Source organism: Ranitomeya variabilis, chromosome 1, assembly GCF_051348905.1.
Source record: "Ranitomeya variabilis isolate aRanVar5 chromosome 1, aRanVar5.hap1, whole genome shotgun sequence".
Classification (NCBI taxonomy): Eukaryota; Metazoa; Chordata; class Amphibia; order Anura; family Dendrobatidae; genus Ranitomeya; species Ranitomeya variabilis.
Window position 1 is genome coordinate 805,054,062 of NC_135232.1, and position 20,277 is coordinate 805,074,338.

At 38.4% G+C, this 20,277-nt stretch overlaps 1 protein-coding gene across 8 annotated transcripts in view; it reads left to right on the top strand.

The window, feature by feature from the left end:
* Positions 1–20,277, top strand: part of NRG1 (neuregulin 1) — a 1,056,081-nt gene that overhangs the window by 977,652 nt on the left and 58,152 nt on the right. Inside the window, exon 1 of one of the 8 annotated variants that reach the window (XM_077274133.1) lies at positions 6,305–7,805. The exons of 5 other annotated variants lie outside the window; for them this stretch is intronic. In XM_077274133.1, the coding sequence (XP_077130248.1) occupies positions 7,214–7,805 (592 nt within the window). In that variant the 5' untranslated portion in view covers positions 6,305–7,213. Of the gene's footprint in view, positions 1–6,304; positions 7,806–20,277 lie in introns of those variants that run through there. 2 more of the 8 variants (XM_077274143.1, XM_077274124.1) reach the window with 2 other exon arrangements.

Below are 20,277 nucleotides of genomic sequence, written 5' to 3' on the forward strand. Positions count from 1 at the left end.
TGCTAATTTGCTTATTTAAGGACACACAATTAGTTGTGATGGATGTATGGTGATATTGTAGTTGTACACTACAGGAAATTACCTATTAGGTTCCACAGAGTTCTACACAAATTAAAAAAAAATGTCTATACGTATAGTACAGGTCAAAGTTTGAACATATGTTCATGCACTGGTTTTGCTATTCATTGCTTGCGTTGAGAAACACGTGATGGTGTCTCCGCAGCTTTTCTACATGCATTTGCATATTTCCCATAAGGGATGGGGGCAGTGTTCTGGATCACTGCGTTGAGAAACACGTGATGGTGTCTCCGCGGTGTTGGACGTTTTGATCTCCCCGAGGTCATTCACCCTTATGTTTGTAGACTTTTTACTAGGCACTGCTCCTAATAGCCACTTTCCTACTCCACACTGATGAGGGGCAAATAACCCGAAACAGCTGTCTGTGGATGGATACCATGTTTTGGCATAGGTGGTTTTCCTTTATTGGATGCTGCCCTTCCCGTGGTTGTTCCTTCCCAGTGAAAGACCTAGCTATTCATTGCTTGCGTTGAGAAACACGTGATGATGTCTCCGCGGCTTTTCTACATGCATTTGCATATTTCCCTTAAGGGATGGGGGCAGTGTTCTGGATCACTGCGTTGAGAAACACGTGATGGTGTCTCCGCGGTGTTGGATGTTTTGATCTCCCCGAGGTTATTCATCCTTATGTATATTATCATTACTTTTAGACATGAAGCTTGACTGTATCCTCAAATCCTTTCATGAAAAGCATTAATTGCCATAAATAAATTGTTCCTTATGAAGAAAACCCCAGGAAAGGAAGACCAAACCTCTTCTGTAGAGGATAAGTTCATCAGAGTTACCAGCCGTAGAACCTGTAAATTGATTACACTTTAGATAACAGCCCTCATAAATGATACATAGAAATCAAGTAGCAGACACAGCCCAATATCAACTGTCTAGAGGAGAATGAGAGAAACAGCCTATATGGTCAAATTGCTTTAAAAAAAGTCACTACTGAGGACCGCAAAGAAGAGACTTCTTAGGCCAGTTTATTAAAAGGGTATGTGATCAAGAAGGAGAGGGATGGAGTGCTGCATCAGATGACAAGCAGCCAACAAGTTCTCGGCACCTCTAGGAACTCCATCAAGACTGTTGGAAAGCCTTTCCAGGTGATTACCTGATGAAGTTGCTTTAGAGGTTGTCAAGGGGGTGTAAAACTGTCATCAGAATAAAAAGAGGGTACTTTGTAGAATCTAAGGCTTAACAAATAATATTTCTTTCATATGTGATTGTAACTCCTTTGTTGTTTAGCTGACTTCAGTCTGAATCCACAATCTGCACATTCAAATAAGAACAAGGCAACCATAGCAAGAATAGGTGTGTTCCAAAATGTAATCATTTTTGTACCCTACAGACCAGAACTGCTCCTCTGTGTATATGAATAATACATGTCTATACCAAAGGTTCCTAATCTGCCACCAAGAGGTTGAATTTATCTATTGTTGTCAACAATAAAAATCCTGATGTCCCACACAAAGGTTTCTTAATTGTAAAAAAAAAAATATATGGTGAAGTATATCCTTCCCCACTATGTATATCATTCCCCTGCATCACTACAGCTTACTGGGCATGTGCATTGTGCAGATGAAGCTAGTGAGAGTTTACCTGGCATACTGTGCATGCTAAGGAATGGATGCTCGGAGGAAACATTGCTTGTTTGCCGTGCTCTAATGAAGTGTACATAGGGAAAGCTGTCAATCATGTGGAGAGGGCTGTGATTACAAGAAATGAAAACAGACTAGTCTGGAGAAAGTGATGATGTTTAGGAGTGATCCTGGCTAATAAGCATAAGAAAAGCGGCACTTTTGAAGTTGTTTTTTGTGATCTGCAAATGTTTTTGTGGAATATCATGGGTTCTGTTGCAATATAGTAATAGGCCAATTTATGATGTCAGTGTATGAATCTTGGGGGCCTTGTCATGTTCGCTCTAACGATTTAGTACATAATTTTGCATTCTTTTATGCTTGAGCACATTTCTTCAGTCATCTCTAAACCATTGTGTATGTGCAAGTCATCAATGACACATTTACATCTGCTAATATTGCCATTTTGTTCTTGACATTCCACTTGTTCAGAGCAAACATTTTCTACCTACAGGGTGTAATGACACCAGCGTCTATTTCAGTTCAGTGTGAAAAGGATGTGAAGCGCAAGTGGGTGTATTAATTGGAAAATGAATCTGTGTCAATGGATGGCATTCCATTACAGTGTCTATGTTACTTGTCAGCACTGTGAAAATAGCCTATGGAATGTGAACCTGGAGTAATATTACATATTATGTATAAATATTAATTTCCTTGTTTTATGCTTTTAGTTATGAATGGGCATTGAATTGGCTATGTGAGTGCTCATAAACTTGAGTGGTACCCTTTACTCCTCTTGCCGCTCAAAGCACAAAAAGTGCTCACTTCTGCCTACTGCTATGTTCCCATCTCTCATCCTCATGGATGGAGCAGGGATAATGTATGGGAATAATGTAATAGTCAATTATAGTGTATCAATAAGACTTCTGTTTATGCAGATCCCATCTGTGACCATGGGAAAAGGCAGGTGCATTTTATATGTAATGTTTGATGGGCTTTTTAGCTTCCATTAATTATTATTACTCCAAATATGCATTGTTAATAGTGTTGAGCATTCCGATACCGCAAGTATCGGGTATCGGCCGATATTCGCGGTATCGGAATTCCGATACCGAGTTCCGATACTTTCAGTATATCGGATACCGGAATCGGAAGTTCCCATAATTCAAAGAGCCAGAATTCAGCCAATGAGAAATCATTAGAAGTGTGGGCACATCCTGTTCTGCATGTTAGGCATGAAACTACTGGCAAGGCTGTGATTGGCTTCTGAAATGATGTCATGATGCACTATAAAAGTCGCCGCCGCCATTTTGGGTGCACTCTGCTTTGAATTCAGTTAGGGACAGGACGCTGTGTTCTGACTGAGGGCCAGTTTTAAGATAGCGATTTGCTTCATTGTGCTTTACCCAGGCTAATTTAGCCACCGCTGTGTGAGAACCTTGTTTTTGCCTTGCAGCGCTGTTCACGGCTGTCTGCAAGGTGTCTGTGTGTGAGTGCAGCTCACTCTGTAGTCTGTTCTGCAGCCACCGCTGGTTGTAGTCAGCTCAGGGTGCGTCACTGCCTAATACTGTTCCATTGTCCATTTTTCAATTAGTGCAGCCTGTTGCACATTTTTTCTGATTTATCCTATTAGTGGGTTTCCATCCGTATCCTGCTAGATTGTGGAAAAACACTATATAGGAGTACATAGAGGAGCTTTTTTGCTGCTGAGAATGATGAAGAAGAAAGTGTGGGAGAAGTTAAAAAGAAGGTGAAGAGCATGGAAGTAGTGAAACATAAATATCTGACAAAATATAAAAAAATCATAACATAGTCAATATCTTTGTATCTCCGAATGTCTTAAAAAAAAAATTCCTGCTATTCTATTTGATTGGCCTAAACCTCTATGCCTTTAATGTCTCCTCCACCTCCCCCAATACATCCTACATTATTCTTAGTTGTTTTCCTTCATGTAGAATAAAGGGTTTATTTTAATTCCGATATTTTTGTCCCATTGACTTGCATTGGTATCGGGTATCGGTATCGGCGATATCCGATATTTTTTGAATATCGGCCGATCCAATCCGATACCGATACTTCTGGATATCGGAAGGTATCGCTCAACACTAATTGTTAATTGTTAATACATTGACTTAGTATTAATATTTGACACACGAGATATAACTATGTTGTGGCTTAACAGCTATTCTCGTTTTCAATCAAGGTGACTATTGTCTAGCTCTACATACTACAGTAGTATTACTTTTTAGTTACTAACCTTAACATAGTTTAGTCTAGTTTAACATAGCTTATGTTGGTGCACATACAAAGTGAATAAACTAATGTAATCAAAACAGTTAAGGTTGGCTACTGACCTGACAAGTCCATAAATAATTCACTTTTGTATTATTTTGCATAAGACTGCAGAAATCATAAAGTTATTGTTCCGCAATTATATACAGCCCATTCACGGAACAGGTGATAAGTTTTTGATCACTTAGTCTCATCGTTGTGGCCCCTGAGCAATAATATGAATAGTGGTCCTGTGTCACCTGTTTGAATGGAACACTGCGCAAGCATAATGCCATTCTATTTATTGTCTATGTAAAGCTATGGGCTTTTTCACATGTAGAATTTTTGCCATGGTGCTTCCATGAAAAAAGATGGACATTTTACAGTACCAGCAAAGTAAATGAGAGTTCTGAAATCTTACGCACACGCTGCTTGTTTTTTGCTAAAACATTTGAACCGTCAAATTATTTTTTCAAATTTTTAAAGCTTTTTTCACCTATTCAGATTAGTAGGATAAAATGCAAGGAAAAACACATGAAAAACACACGCAAATACATGGCAATTTTCCGGTCTAACACTCTGGTTTGCAGCAGAAACATCTGCTACAAATACTAAACATGTGCACATACCTCAAAGATTGGATGGACACGTCACTGGTGCAAATCTGTGCAGCCACACAGGGGCCCAAGAGATAAGGGGACCCATTTCCACCTCTAAAGCAACTGGAATTATGCATTATAATGAGCTACTGGACTGCAAAGTGCCCATACATTGTTCTTGCACAGAGGCACTTTTCTGTTTGTGTCCGCCAGTACCAAAAATAGCATAATGCTGCACTTTGTAGTGTCCATCCAATAGAAGAATTGTAAGGAAAACCGATAGTGGTTGCAATCAGATCAATGCAAAACACAAATAATGGGAAATGTATTTTTAAAATGGAAGTTACCATTAAAACAAGCCTACCCCCAATTATTTTAAAGCAAAAACTTGGATCAAACTTGAGGTGCTCATACTCATTAAATGAAACTTAGTCAAACTCTTTGGCTTTGATGGGATCAGTCAATGATCTAATGCATTGTAGCATATGTGACCATTTGACTTTACCCCAAAGGAAGCTATCAGGGGAGGGAAGAGTCAGGCATGCTGTATCTCAACATGTCTGGTCCCTTGTTTCCATGGGAAATAAGCCGTTGCCCAATTTAAAAAAAAGTTGCTCGCTGTATATGAATAAGTGTTTTGCTGACAGATATTTATTACGTATAATCCCCTTTACAGTTTTATATACATGGCTGATGAATAGACTGTTTTTGTTCAAGAGATTGAACTGTAGTGAATTTAACCCTTTAAATCACCCTGTCTTGTGTGATTTGGGAAAGACTTGAATTGCCTGTATTAATTGTCGTCACATTGCTTAAGTCTCTTCATGCTAAGAAATTAGGGTGTTGTCAAAAATGAAAGTTATAGTTCCATCTATATGATGGTCATTGTCTAGTATTAATTTGAATGCACTAAAGACAATTAATCTGGTTAATGATCACCATGGTAGGCCAAGTTTGTCATAAACGTCTGTATAATAACCTACTAACCCTCTGTCTGGCTTCAATACTAACAATTAGCTGTACCGTTAACTGCTTGCAAAATGCTATAGTTAACTGTGCATTGCTCCAAATGTATTCTGCATACACACAAACATTTATACAGCCACATTACACTTAAACTGCTAAAGTATTTCAAGACATTTGTAAAACAGGTAACCTAACCAGAGAAGCCTCAGGATTATAGAGCTGCAGCCTGATTTAACAAATTCGCTGCCACACCTTTCATTAGTCTGCAGAATTTTGTGGAAAGGATGTCGCATGCTTACGGTCAGCTAATTTGTGTCTGCCATCTTACCTACATTGTCTGCAGTATAGAAATGTTTAACCTTAAAATGATAATGTTGATTTTTAACTAAGCATGTGGTCACTATTGCTTTCCCCATATAACAATAGCTATTTGGATGCATTCTCTCCTCCCTTATCAATATGTCAGCTATAGATGAGTCTACATCTATAAAGCTAGCTTGTAGAGAGCATATTAATCTAGTTTAAATAAAAAAGCTATGTCCTGGAACAATAACGTGTGTGCATCCATCCTTATGTCCTGTAGAAAGATAATCTTGGATTAAGGCTTGTAGTGTTTCAATCCCTCACAACGTTGTTTCATTGATGGATAAACTTACAAGAACAGCAGGATGGAAGATACAGTAGTTAGAAAAAAAAGGGTCTCTCTGGGGAGGACTCGAATATCAGACCTGCTAGGCGCTGGGTCCTGCCTCTGTAGCTACCCATTTCCATCTCCTCCCTATTGTAGCCTGGAAAGATTGCTCTAATCAATTGCTGCGCCTTTCCCTATCCTAACCATAGGAGAAGGGTGAAAAATCTGAAGAGAGAGATCATAAATGCTGGCTGCTGTCTCCTCTTTGATTTGATGGCCTTCATTCCTTCTAATTGGATAAAGTAGGAAGTCACTGTTAGTACTGTGATGCTTGATGCACTGATTTTATTCAGACCAGCCCTGCAGTGGGTGGGGGAGAACAGTCAGAAGGGAAAGGAGAATCTAAGTGATAAGGTACGTGACTAGTACAGTGGATAAGGAAAAAGCCTCCTGGTCTAAAGGCGAAAGAAACCAGGATGCTGAAGAGGACGAAGCCAGGCGAAGAGAAGAGAAGGGAGTAACCTCACAGCTCGCCCTAGCCTTCCTATCAAATCACAGCCTGTAAGAGTGTTGTCAGTGAGGCTCACAGAGCAGGCACCTGCTGCTCTGTAATGATTCAGCCTCTTTCCCCGGTAGCTCCAACACAACAGGATGCTATTGCTGCTGTCACTGCTGTCTCATCTACTGCTGCTGTTCCTGCTACTCTTACTGCCTTTCTTGCTCTTGCTACTTCATGACATCTATATTCTACCAAGCAGATACCTTCACCACATGCTCCAGGTGAGACCGCAGCTCTTCACCCCTGGATACTGGCTAACCTAACTAACTCATTGACAGCTATCTATAAAGGAAGTTCTAAGCATGCAGATACATTTTGCTGCCCTGGCAGTGAAGACAAGCATGCCACATTTCAATGTTCACCTCCCTTTGATTAAGACATGTATTTGCTTTCAATGATCTTCTCCTTAGACTGCGTATTGATTTGTAATGTAACATGCGGCATCGTTTTTTTTTCCTGCATGCACTCGTTGTTCCGGTAATGGACCATGTACAAGTTTCTGCTTTACTAAGACAAGCTGATTGAGATTTATGCCTTTAAGATGCCTGGGGATACTGCAGAGGGTTTTCAGAATCAGTGCTCTGAGCAGAGCTCAGACCCCCCCTCTACTGAACTTCAAGATGAAGAAAGCGTGCCAGAGACTCAAGCTGAGGATGGAACTACCCAGGGGATAGCAGGCCTCGCTATTACCTGCTGTGTGTGCCTGGAGGCAGACAGACTGAGAATCTGTCTTAACTCAGAAAAGATCTGTATCCTTCCCATACTGGCATGCCTGATAAGTCTCTGCCTTTGCATTGCTGGCCTTAAGTGGGTATTTGTAGACAAAATATTTGAATATGACTCTCCGACTCATTTGGATCCTGATAGAATAAACCAAGATCCTATTATTTTTGCTGACGCTGCACCGAGTACATTGGTGCCATCCTCTATATACTCTCTGCCTTTTGTTATTCCTACTACTGAAACTAAGGTTACTGTGGAAACTGGGACCTCACTTTTAACTACAGAGTCTACTTTTAATCCACTATCCACTGACAGCAACTTAGTGACTTCAGTGGAAAAACTCTATCAGCTTTCTACTGTCAATAATTTAGGAACTACGGAATCAAGTACAGCAATCACATCGAGAAAAGGTAAGTATGATACCAATATCCATATCTATGAATAGCTATTGCAAATAGGTCCTTTCCAAATAAAATGATTATTGTATTGTGCTGGACTTACAAATGATCTGTGTGTATATAGTTTTCAGATTCAGAGTACTGTTCTTAGATCTACTTGGCATAAGGGTTGTGTTTGCCGATAAAACTTTATCAGTTCATCTATCGTCACAACAAACCTCAAAACTAACTATGCGTCAACACAAAAGTGTATGTAAGACTCAACAAAGGTGTGTTGTAACCTGAAAAGAGCTCCTCAGAGAGCAGGTTATATTTTACACTTTCATGGCTTCCTTTTAGAGACCTTCTGCTGTCTTGGCCTTTAAAATCTCCCAGGGATCATTCATTTTGTTGCAGTCTTTGAGTGTAGCTGTTGATTAATATTGCAGTAAAATGATGCTCTTTAATGTGCTAAGCACATGGGATGAAGGCCCATGGAGCCTGGTTGGCTTGTTCTGATCATTCATGGAAGCATATGCTTTTTATTGGTGATGCATATAAAACTTTTGCCTGGGTATAAGTTTAATTTTAGTTATATCATGTCATCCTTACTAATAATGTGCCCTTCTCTTGGAATAATGTGGTATGTTTGCTTTGGATTGTCATTTATGCAAGTACTTTATCATGTGTGAAATGAACCTGTTGGACTTGTCAGATTTCCTTCTTCATATGGACAGAAAAAGTATAAAACATGCAACTGTTACTGTGTATGATGCAAGATATTTGATTTTTATCATATTGCAGTGGTATTCTGAAATAATATTATCATCAATACCATCAGAATTGAGAGCATTATCTGTCCTAACTTGAATCGTGATAGGCCACAAAGGAAGTAGATCGATGAGACATTGAGCTCTACTACATGTTAGGATATACATATCATGTAAATTCATTTAGACTACCTAATATGTCACAGATGGAAAATAAAACCTACCATAAAACATACCCAAACTAATACACACGCATAAATACAGGCACAGCAGCCCCGTCTTTTTGAATGAATCTCTACATTGTTAGCAGGTTCCTTGTACATATATCCCTCAAGGTCATAGCCCGGTAATGTATAATTGATTTTACTTTATTGTCGTGGGTGGGGGAAGGGAGAAAGATAGGAAAATAGAAACTGAAGTCAAACAAGGTATATAGCGATTAAGTTGAAGTATACATTTTATGACCGAACATATATTCCATAGATGTGCTGGTATTGAGAGAACATTTTTGACTCTAGTGTGCCGCATCGGAGTGGGCAGATGAAATTTAATGTCTTGGTATACTTTCATTTTCCCTGTCTGCCTAATGTCTTTGTGTGCATTATTAATAAGCTGAGTGGAATGCAGAAAAGCACTGCTGAATTCTGGGCTTCCTGCTACCTACATTACAGCTATTGTACTTATTTTATAAAAATTATCAGACATAAAAGTCATGGAGGCATCTAGAGAGATCCTATAGGAATAAATGCTATAGAGTATTAGAGCTAGGCATAGAGGCATAGGGGTTTTCAGCAAATACCAGCCATTCAGTTCTGGTATTCATTGTCTTCTGGATTTAAGGGAGTGTCCGCCACGTGTTTCAGAACGTGCTTCATTTTATCTATTAAAATAATCAATATTTAATAGAAATATTGATGCATCCTCTTAAATCATCTTGCTTTGTTAATATCTCAACATTAAATATGAATTGGAATTATACTTTTTATCTTTGAAGAATTGTCTAAGTCAAGGTTGATGTCCTTTATGGAAAGCTCACATGTCCTTTCATGCTAAAACAACATTGTTTCTTTGATGCAGATTGAAACAAAAAAGTTCATCTGATCTGCTGCAGGATACTAAAAAAGGGTTTTGTTTCAGAAATCTGATTCAGAATCAATATTGATTAGTAAGAACAGCTGGGCTTTTACATAAGCAACATAATGTAGACCAGGCATGTAAAAAGCTGCAATGTATCCACATCGAATACTGCAGTAAGTAGGTACAGGCCCCAAAAATATAGATTGGGGTACATTGTTGTATATGATAAGTCAATATACTGTACATGGTACACAGTAATTTTAAAGAAATCATGGCTTACTGCTGCACAATTTAAAGGGCAGCTTTGAATAAAACCTTAATTATGGGAACACACTAAAGCATAATGGTTTCTTTTTATTCTGTACTTTCCCTATAAATTTTGCTTAAGAACAACATGTCATCATGCAAAATAAATGGTCATTTTGGGCTTTTATTGTATTCCTGCTGCTCCCCTAAGCAGCTTATTTTGTTGATTTGATTCTATTTTTTATGGTTCTTACTAAGGAGGCGTTTCTCACAGGGTAATAATACAGAGCAGCCTAAAAACACTCCCACGAGAATCCTGTGAGCCACACCCCCTTGGCATTACATGAGATGTTATGCAACTACGCGTTCCATTTTTTTTCTTTTGATTTGTCAAGATGTAGCCACATGCCTTATTTAGAATGCAGTTTATTTGCCGGTGGCAACTAATAGGACAAACATCATATATCTTAATGAAAGTAAGACCTGTGTAATCTCTGGATGCCCTCGGCCACTGGTTTGCTAAGTGTTCATTGTCAACAAAGCATTTTTTTCGTCTCTGCCTCCCTTCTGTTACACGTTTTAGACTTTAATTAGTTTTGCTCCCTTATGATTTAGTAGCTGTTTCCTTGTAGACAGCTGGTTGTCTGTTCTGAAGACAACATGATATCTGATACGGTATTTAAAGAGTTAACTCCAGGTCAATTAATGTGCTAGGCGATAAGTGACGATGTGTATGTCATAAGAGTGCAAGTCATCTGGGATTTTTTATGTTTTTACATAAGGTCGCTAGGTTTTGTCATTTGTAAGTCATGCGCAAATATATGGGAATCTGAAAAATTGGGTTTATTGTATGTTTATATGACTTTTTGATGCTTTTTTGTATATGACTGTAGATGACTGTGGTCTTTGATAACATATTGTCTACCTGTCTCACTGCTTTGCTTAATTGTGTCCAGTATAGGTGAATGTGTCCAGTAGTTACTGTATCTTGATGCTTCATTGATTTAGATGGGCCGGTGCAATGAGTGGTTTCATGGTATTGCAATAACAACAGGGTAGCTGGGCCCATGGCTGTCATTCTAAGTGGGGTTTATCTAGATAAGCCACAGCCTCATTTACTAGCCACAATTAGTTCACCTTTGGCATGTCAGCCTACTGTATTGTGTTAATTATCATACATTGATTTATATATTGATTGTCTCTAACTTAACAAAATAATACTGGATGAAGTGCTTGTTGGAGAACATGAATTTGGGCTATCATCAAATCCCAAATTATTGGGGCATAAGAGCTGAAAAGAATCCTCACTGTAGTATGTTGATTTCATCATGAGGCAAACAACTTCTAATCACTACACACCAGATTTTATGGAATTTAGCAATATGCTTAAGTATTTTTTTAGGCTGATAGAATTCAAAAATAATTCTGGCTCAGAAAATAAATGATTTAACATTCCCTGCAACTGTTTTCAACAAATTGTAGCTGAATATTACTATTCCCATGCCAAGCTAAAATTAATTTGCTTAGTTATATATAGCCCAAAAAATAATGGAGAAACAATAGATGTTAAATCCAAATGGCCAGTAATAGAGGAACATAAGGGTTGAATGAAAAAAGTGTTTCTGTTTATAAAAGTGATTTCCACTTATGAAGATAATATTTTTTATCTCTATTATAACTACTTATATATAATAATAATAATAATAATAATAATAATAATAATAATAATATAACTATACCAATGGAAAATCAAATAATGCTGAACTATCAAATACTTATACATTTCAATTACACACACACTGATATGTAATAATAACATGTTAGGCTACTTTCACACTAGCGTCGTACGACGCACAACGAATTGCGTCGTTGCGACGTACCGATGCAAGCAGTGAAAGCGCCGCACAACGGGGGCAGCGGATGCTGTTTTTCAACGTATCCGCTGCCCCATTGCGATGTGCGGGGAGGCGGGGGTGGAGTTCCGGCCGCGCATGTGCGGTCGGAAAAGACGGTCACGACACACCAAAAAATGTTACATGTAACGTTTTTTGGTGGTGATGGACCGACGCAACACGACAAACCGTCGCACGACGGTTGCGACGTGTGGCAATGCGTCGCACTGCGTTGCTAATGCAAGTCAATGGAGAAAAAACGCATCCTGCAAGCACTTTTGCAGGATGCGTTTTTTCTACAAAACAACGCATAGCGACGTGCAGTGCACGACGCTAGTGTGAAAGTAGCCTAAGTTTAGTTACTGGCTCGACAATGGTTCCTGAAAATCACCATGATCTTCAGAGCTTGGCCACATGGACAGCTAAAGATTTTCTGTGGGATTCACCAGGTGATGTCCTATTATTTAAATTCAAGGTTAATGCATCAGGGGGCTATTTTTGTTCCATAACCAATTGTCACTACAATACTTCTAGACCAACACATAATAGATGATAGCATATTTGTATATTATTATTTGTTTTCATTTTTTTATATTTATTTATTTATTTTACTCACTTATATAGTGCCATTAATTCCACAGCACTTTACAGACAAAATCGGCACTGTCCCCATTGGGGCTCACAATCTACATTCCCTATCAGTATGTCTTTGGAATGTGGGAGGAAACCGGAGAACCCAGAGGAAACCCACGCAAACACGGGGAGAACATACAAACTCCCTGCAGATGTTGTCCTTGGTGGGATTTGAACCCAGGACCCCATCGCTGCAAGATGTTCCTACTAGTTATTATTATTGCTGTTATTAATATTATTATAATTATTATTATTATTGCAGACGGGTCTTTCATTGCTTGATGTTCTTGTGATTTTCATAATACACTGCCTCTATCCCCAAAGAATTGTGGCTGAGTATTATTAGATGGTTGCCTCTGGGATTGGTGAGAGGCTTTCATTTAGTTTTATAACCCTTTATTGTGTTGTAAAAATAAGATTGCAATTTTGGGTTATTTTATGTTCTATTACCTATAATATGTAATGTATGATTCTAAGAATAAAACTCTCAGATAAAACTCTCTTGGTAAATCCTGGATGTGGGAACTTTTACATGCATTTTGCTCAGTCCTGGCCATTACCTATTGTAATGATAGTGGTCAAAGTGTAGCTACATTGGTGATTTAAAATAGTTTTCCAGGCTTAAGATATTGATGATGTATCCACTACGTATAGGTCATCAATATTAGATTGATGGGTTCAAACACCCAGGAAACCTGCCAATCAGTTATCTTTAGCTCTGCAGCTGGATAGAGACAGTGTGTAGAGCCAGAAAAGCACATCCTTGTTCACTGTGTAGTGGCAGCTCCCTGGTACTGCAGCTCACCTTCTGTTCACTGCAATAGGAGGAAATACATTATACTTGGAAACTGTGTGTTGGTCTGGGTAGACAATTAATGTCGATTTTCAGAACCAAGAAGGATTTAGGCTTCAGAAAGTTCTAGCTTTCCAATCCAGAGTTCTGGTAAACGTTTAGAAGTCTGCAACAGCAAGAGCTGTCACTTGTACAGTAGATGTGAGAGCTATAGGGTTATACACCTCTATGATGATCAGTAATTATATGGTCCAGTTAGTGCAGTGCACTTACACATTATATATATTAATTTTTGATGACATTGTCACATACATATTGCCATTCACGCATATTTAATTTTTCTGCACATAATCTTCCAGACAACTATTGCAATGGAATAATGATCCGAAAAGCTATATACTGATTATTGAAATATTGAACATTTTCGTTCCAAGGAAATTGAAAGGCAGGATACTTACTAGGCAGAGTCATCATGAATTGTAATCCAGCTGAGAAAATGGCTACCTGCCTGTCTGCAGACAATGAAGCCCTTCTAGATACATTCATTAGTCAAACGTCAATGAGTGTTATACTGGAGGAAATACTTTGTTAAGATACAAAGGTCCTTTGGGGGATTTCCTGTTATCAATAATCTTTTTGATTTAATGCCCTGCTAATTGAATTATTTCCTTTTTTTCTGAATGTATATCTCTTATGCAGTCAGCATTGTGCACACCATATTAGCATTATAGCTCTAGCCAGTTTGCCAATATTTAAGTGTGCATGAAATATCCTTTACCCATGGAAGCTGTTACATTTGGCACCTTATCTTATTTCAGCCTTGCTTTTCTAGTATGTTCCCTGTTAAGGCAAGCTGAAAGTAGTCACTCATTTCCAGTGCACATTAACATGAACGATCTTGTTCCTATGACTGATGTTTCTCGATGATCAATTATTGTAGCTGAAGGCTAATCTGCTTTTTATTTCCACAGCTTTCCACTGTTTCCATTGCCTCTTACCTTTCCTGTGTGCAAATTTTTTTTCACATTAACAAGGTTGTCTCATTAGAGATGACAACTCTCAAAATGAGGATGTTGGGGTAATTAGCTGATCACCCTGGAACTAGCTCACTGCAAACATTTGATTATGCCATGGGAAGCTCTGGCCAGCTAAGCATTCCATACCATTCATGAATGGTAGCTTGTCATCCAAAGTAGCCCCATAATCTTCCATAAAAATGGGGTACAAAGAGGAAAACCCCCTCTATGATGGTCATATGCCCTACGATGCCATATAGTCAAGGGATGTCTTCATGAGACAATCCTTATAAATTGATAAAGGAGTTTAACCCATTGGGAAGCCTCATGAATAGAGATGAACAAATCAATTTGTAGGATCCTGGTTCAGAGTCCATATCATGGTTCAGTAGCCGTTAGAAGGGAGCACCCCCGAACTACTTGCTACCTGCCAGCACTTTTTCTAATTAGTATGGCAGGTTCTATGTCACTCCACCATGCTAAAATTATGCTAGGCACACAAATTAGTAGAAGTACAGGGGCTTACAGCAGGTGGTAGGAGGTTCACAGATCTCTCACCCGCTGGTCACATAATACTGGCATGGCTGCTAGGGTCCTGTAAATCGCTTTGCTTATATCTACTTACTTTTTATCTATGTGTTCTTGCTATTGCTGTGTACATTATGTAGGGAGATACTCAAATGAACTCTTATAAGCAGCTATGTCCTACTTTTAGCAGATCAATCCTTTAAAAGCAGCTGTGTCCTCCTCTGTTATCTAGGCTGAATAATGTTCATACTTCTTAGTATGTGTTTGATTAATAGGAATATTATGTATGAAGTAAAGTTCAGGCTCTTGGCAGGAAATATTTTTTTCTTATAAGCATTTCACTGTTTCACTGCCTATTGGGATACATTGATAAAATTCACCGTAACTGTATGGATCGCACATCCAATTCTAGGGCCTGTGCACACGTTGCAGATTTTTTTTTTCTGTGCAGATTTGTGACAAAACTTGAAGGGATTCTTGATGCCAGCAAAGGGAATGAGAATCCTGAAGTCTCATGCACAAGTTGCGTATTTCTGACTTGCAGATTTGGTGCAGATTTAAATCTGCAGAATATCATTTCTGTCAGTGTGTTTGCTGCAGATTTCACAGATTTTAGTAAGGGATGTAGAAAAAGTCTGCACCAAAACGATAAAAAATGAGGCAATAACATGCCTGTTTTATGCATTTTTTTCCTGCCAAGAGATGCAAAAATGGTGCAAAAATGTCTGCACCAAATACTTAAAGTCTGCATATACCCATGCATTGATCTATAATGACAAAGCAAAATTTGGAGAACTAAACATGAAGTTGATAGTTAACTTTTGATTAGGATGTATCAGGCCATGGACCTTTCAGTGTGACCCTACTCAATTGTGTAGTACTGCATAGTGACCACTATAGCAAGGGGAGCAACACAGGTGCTGAAAAGCATCCATGCTGCCAGGCCAAAAAAACAGACTGCTGGGTTATATCATCCCACAATAACACAAAAAAATCATTTCATGGGGTCTCAGGTAATATGGCGCATCTACAGATTGTCAAAACAGGTAAATTGATAGGACCGCCAGCATATCTGACATTTACCATTGAGATGCTTTATAGCATTATCTCCCCCTCACACTCTGTATCTCCCAGCAAAGAAAACCTCACTAGATTTTGCCTGACTGAGGTAAAATGAAAGTAAAACATGTAATACTGAGGGAAATCATTTGATTTTCTTATGATATATTGTATTTTTGAGAAAAGTCTTATAAATGCATCTCTTGCCAACTGTGTTTTTGCATTTTTCTTTCTCTAAACATATAGGTCCTCTTTAAGGCGAAAAAAATAAAAATACATTTTGCACCTTATGTAATGAAAAAGCTATAATTATTTTTTTCTGCTGTAAAGTATTGACCAGATAGGTTTTTAAATTATTTGAAGCAGAAAATCCTGGTCCCCGGGCACAGTTTACTATTAAATAACCATCTGTTCTTTACTAACCCTCCCCTGGTCCACCGCTAATTCTCCGCTGCTTCCTGTATCGGATACTGGCTGCAGTCATGTCAGGCAATCACTGAACTTACCGGTGCTGTCTGTGTAGACAAAGCGCCCCGCTTAGAGCCGCTGAGCTCACTGACTGGTTGATGTAACATCAGTGCTGCAGCTAATATCAGATACCAGGTGCAGCATCGAACACTCAGCAGTGGACCTGGGAAGGGTGAGTAAACTGCTTTTCTTTCTTTAAAAACTGTGCCTGGGGATTTTCTGAAACAGAACTACCCTACTAAGTCTTCTAATTCTTGATTAATATTCACAGTCTTTTTCTGTCTGGGATCAATGAAACAAAAACAGATCATACACCAAGTTGCAAAACACTACGCAAATCCATTTTTTCACATATATTCAAAGATTGTGGCACCTTTATATATGATTGGATATAATGTTTGGTTTTATTAGATGCCTTTGTACTTTTGCCTCAGGGATAACAGAATATCACAGCGAGTTAGGAGACGTCATGTCAGATTACCACTATCATAACCAATGGGACATTTTAAGACTTCATGTTCTGAGGAGATTAAGCAATTTATTTTCTCTGTACCAGCAAATTAAAGCATTTTTTCAAGTAAAAAAAGAATAGTTTGCAGTCACTCTATGTAATCACAGACTGTCAAATTGGGATAGTGCATGATTGTCATGATTGACCTGTATTCCCCATGTGGGTGGGTGACCATGTATTCATGTATTCAGTTTTTCTTTTCTGGCTTCTCTCATTTCATTTGTAATGAGAGAACCCGGTTGAGACTAGTTGGTACATTGGCACATGACCTCAAGTATGCAAATCACACATGTGACTCCACAGAGAATACAGGACAATCATGGCAGTGTACGCATTGCATACTGTCAAGATTTGACAGTGGAGCCTTTTTTTCTTACAGGGAATCTGTCAGTAGGATCAACCCTCCGAGGCCATCTTTATGGGAATATAAATAATTGCAATCAGAATAAAATAATACCTTAATATCCATAACATGATGTCTTATTCCAGAGAAATCCATGTTTTTCTCAGCTGTATATGAGCTGATAAGATCTTTGGCCAGAACACTGATTTCCCTGAGAATCTGCCTCCAAAGTTTATTGTAAATGTAAGGGAGAGTTACCAGAGTGAGACATGTAGATAAGGAGAGCAGACTTTCAGTTATTACATGTCTCACACTGGTAACACCTCTTTTTATTCAATATAAGCTCTAGAGGCAGATTCTATGTCCAGCCCATAGATCTTAATAGCTCATTTCCATATTAAGAAAAATGTGGATTATTCTGAAATAACACATCAGATTGCAGATGTCAAGGTGTCATTTTACTCTACTTTCTATAACCTGCATGCCCATATAGATGACTTTGGAAGGTTGACCATACTGACAGATTCCCTTTAATCTGAAAACCCCATATAAAGTATCTTTATATTTTAGTTAATTACTTAAAGGGGTGTCCCAAATTTTTCTCAATAATGCCAATCACTACATTAATACAATCTTGTCCTGATGCTATCTTTGAGATTTATACACATGTGCAGTGTAGTTAATTCTATGTAAGCTTCTTGAACAGAAGCTGCACATTTTCTCTGCTATTTTGCTGCAATCTAGGATGTTAAGCTCACAGAGCATTGCCTGGACTGGTTACATTTCCATACACTTCCAAATTGAAAGCAGGACTGGATACGTACAGGCTGCATTCTTGGGCTGTAAATTTTGGAAAATGGCATTCCTGGAACGTAGGTGCTTGTAGAGGGTCCTTCTCCATACATATAGCAATATGAAACCATATATATAGTAATATAGACAAATCCATTATAAATAGATAAACCAAAAAGCACGGTGGCTCAGTGGTTAGCACTGTTGCCTTGCAGCGCTGGAGTCCTGGGTTCAAATCCCATCAAGGACAACATCTGCAAGTAGTTTGTATGTTGTCTGCGTGGGATTTCTCTGGGCACTCTGCTTTCCTCCCACAGTCCAAAGACATACTGATAGGGAATGTAGATTGTGAGCCCCAATGGGGTCTGTGACGATGATCTTTGTAAAGCGCTGTGGAATTAGTGACACTATATAAGTGAGTAAAATAAATATAGAAAGAAGTTGGTGATATTTATTTTCATGTGGAAGGAAGCAGTTTCAAACTAAAGAGGAGAAGCTGCAATACGTATATTGGTAATTGTCACAAAACTGTGTTCCAAGCAAATGTCTAAAAAGCAAGATAATGGCACAATCCTTTGTAACTATCTAAAAAAGTAACCATAAGTCTTATCCATGACATGTAAGGAAAAGGAAGGCGAATAATTTCTATTCTATTCTGTTACTTGCAGCTAAACAGATCTATGAAGAAGGAAATATGCTGTTGTTTGGCAACTGACGTAACTTATTTCCCCACAGACCAATATAATGTTCATATAGCGGTTCCAGCCAGTGGTTCATGTCAAACAAGCTCACAGGCTCCTGGGAAGGATCAAGTTTTCCTCATAAAGAGAAAGATACGGGATAGTTCTGCTGATTATTGTAAGACAAATTAATTCACCAAACCCCCTCTCAGTGTCCAATATTGCCCTTCAAACACAGTGCCGTCATACAGCACGTTGCCATATTGCTTGTAACATCCGCCATAATATATCGCTTAATTTACATAATCATTCAATTCGATTAGCCGACACTGTAAGTAAAGCATTCTGTCCATATATCTGGGTGATGTCCTTGATAACATACGACAGACCTAAATATAGCTGGTAAATAAAAGAACAAAACAGAAACCAATGTTTCTTCCATTTCTCCTTGGTTGTAATACAGGAGGTCAATAAGATGCTGTCAAGTTTCTTTAATATCCAGAGATTTATAATGTCTGTGCTGACTCACCACTTAACAACAGACAAAGCTCGAATACCTGATGTGCAAGCCAAATAAAAGAGCTGCTGAGAATGTGGGCAACTGATAGTAATACAATTATAAAAAATAATTACCTGTAGGGACACAGAGAAGAATCTTTCCAGCAGAAATTCTGCCCTTACATATTACAGTGGTCATTTTCATGTGTTATCAATGAACTTTTAAATTGCCATGCTTTAGCAGAGCCTTCTTTTCACATTTATTTAATTATGGGAGATGTTTAGTGACGTGTAGTCAGTTTATTATGGCCTTTGGCAGGTCATCATACTCTGTTTCTGAAAGACCACTGTTCTCTGTGTTCTATCCTAATCAGGATTATAGCTGGTCCGGTTCCCTTAACTCTCTACTTGCTGTATTAAATGACAGTCTAGTGTACAGTCGTGGCCACATGTTTTGAGACCCACACAAATTTTGGGTTTCACAAAATTTGGAACTTCAGTGCTTTTATATCTTTTAAGTCTCATTCACACATCAGTATTTTTCACGCACGGGAAAAATGGTACCGGTGTCATCGTTGTTTTGAATCTGTGTGTCATCACTATTTCGTCATTGTGTCATCAGTATTTTTTACTTATGGATAAATAAATTACAAATCTTCTCCTATTTTTTGCAATGTTGAATATGTACAGCACACGGATAGAACGACCCCATACCTTGCATCGGCACTTGAAATCTGTGATACTGGAAAAAATCAAACATGTCTTTGTCAATTTTGCACAGAGACATAGTCCAAGAAAAAACACGGACATGTGAAAGACCCACGGACCATTATGGGCACATGTATCCATGAAAAAATGGATAGAACACATATGTCCTACAAGGACGTATGAATAAGCATTTCATAAATCTTTGAACTTTTATTTATAAATGCATCAATTTTATGCAAAGGCTCAATATTTACAATGGTGACCCTTATTTTTGAAGCTTTCTGCAATTTGCCCTGGCATGCTGGATATCAGCTTCTGGACAAAACCTGACTGATATATGATATATAATATCTATACATTTACAAGGAAAGTTTCATGTTTCTTAAGCAGCTTCACTGGAGGTTTTGTCTTCGTTTTTTCAGCGGGTCCACCCCTAGAATCTTTTTTCAATTATTTAAACTATAACTAGTGAGAATATTGATGAACATATT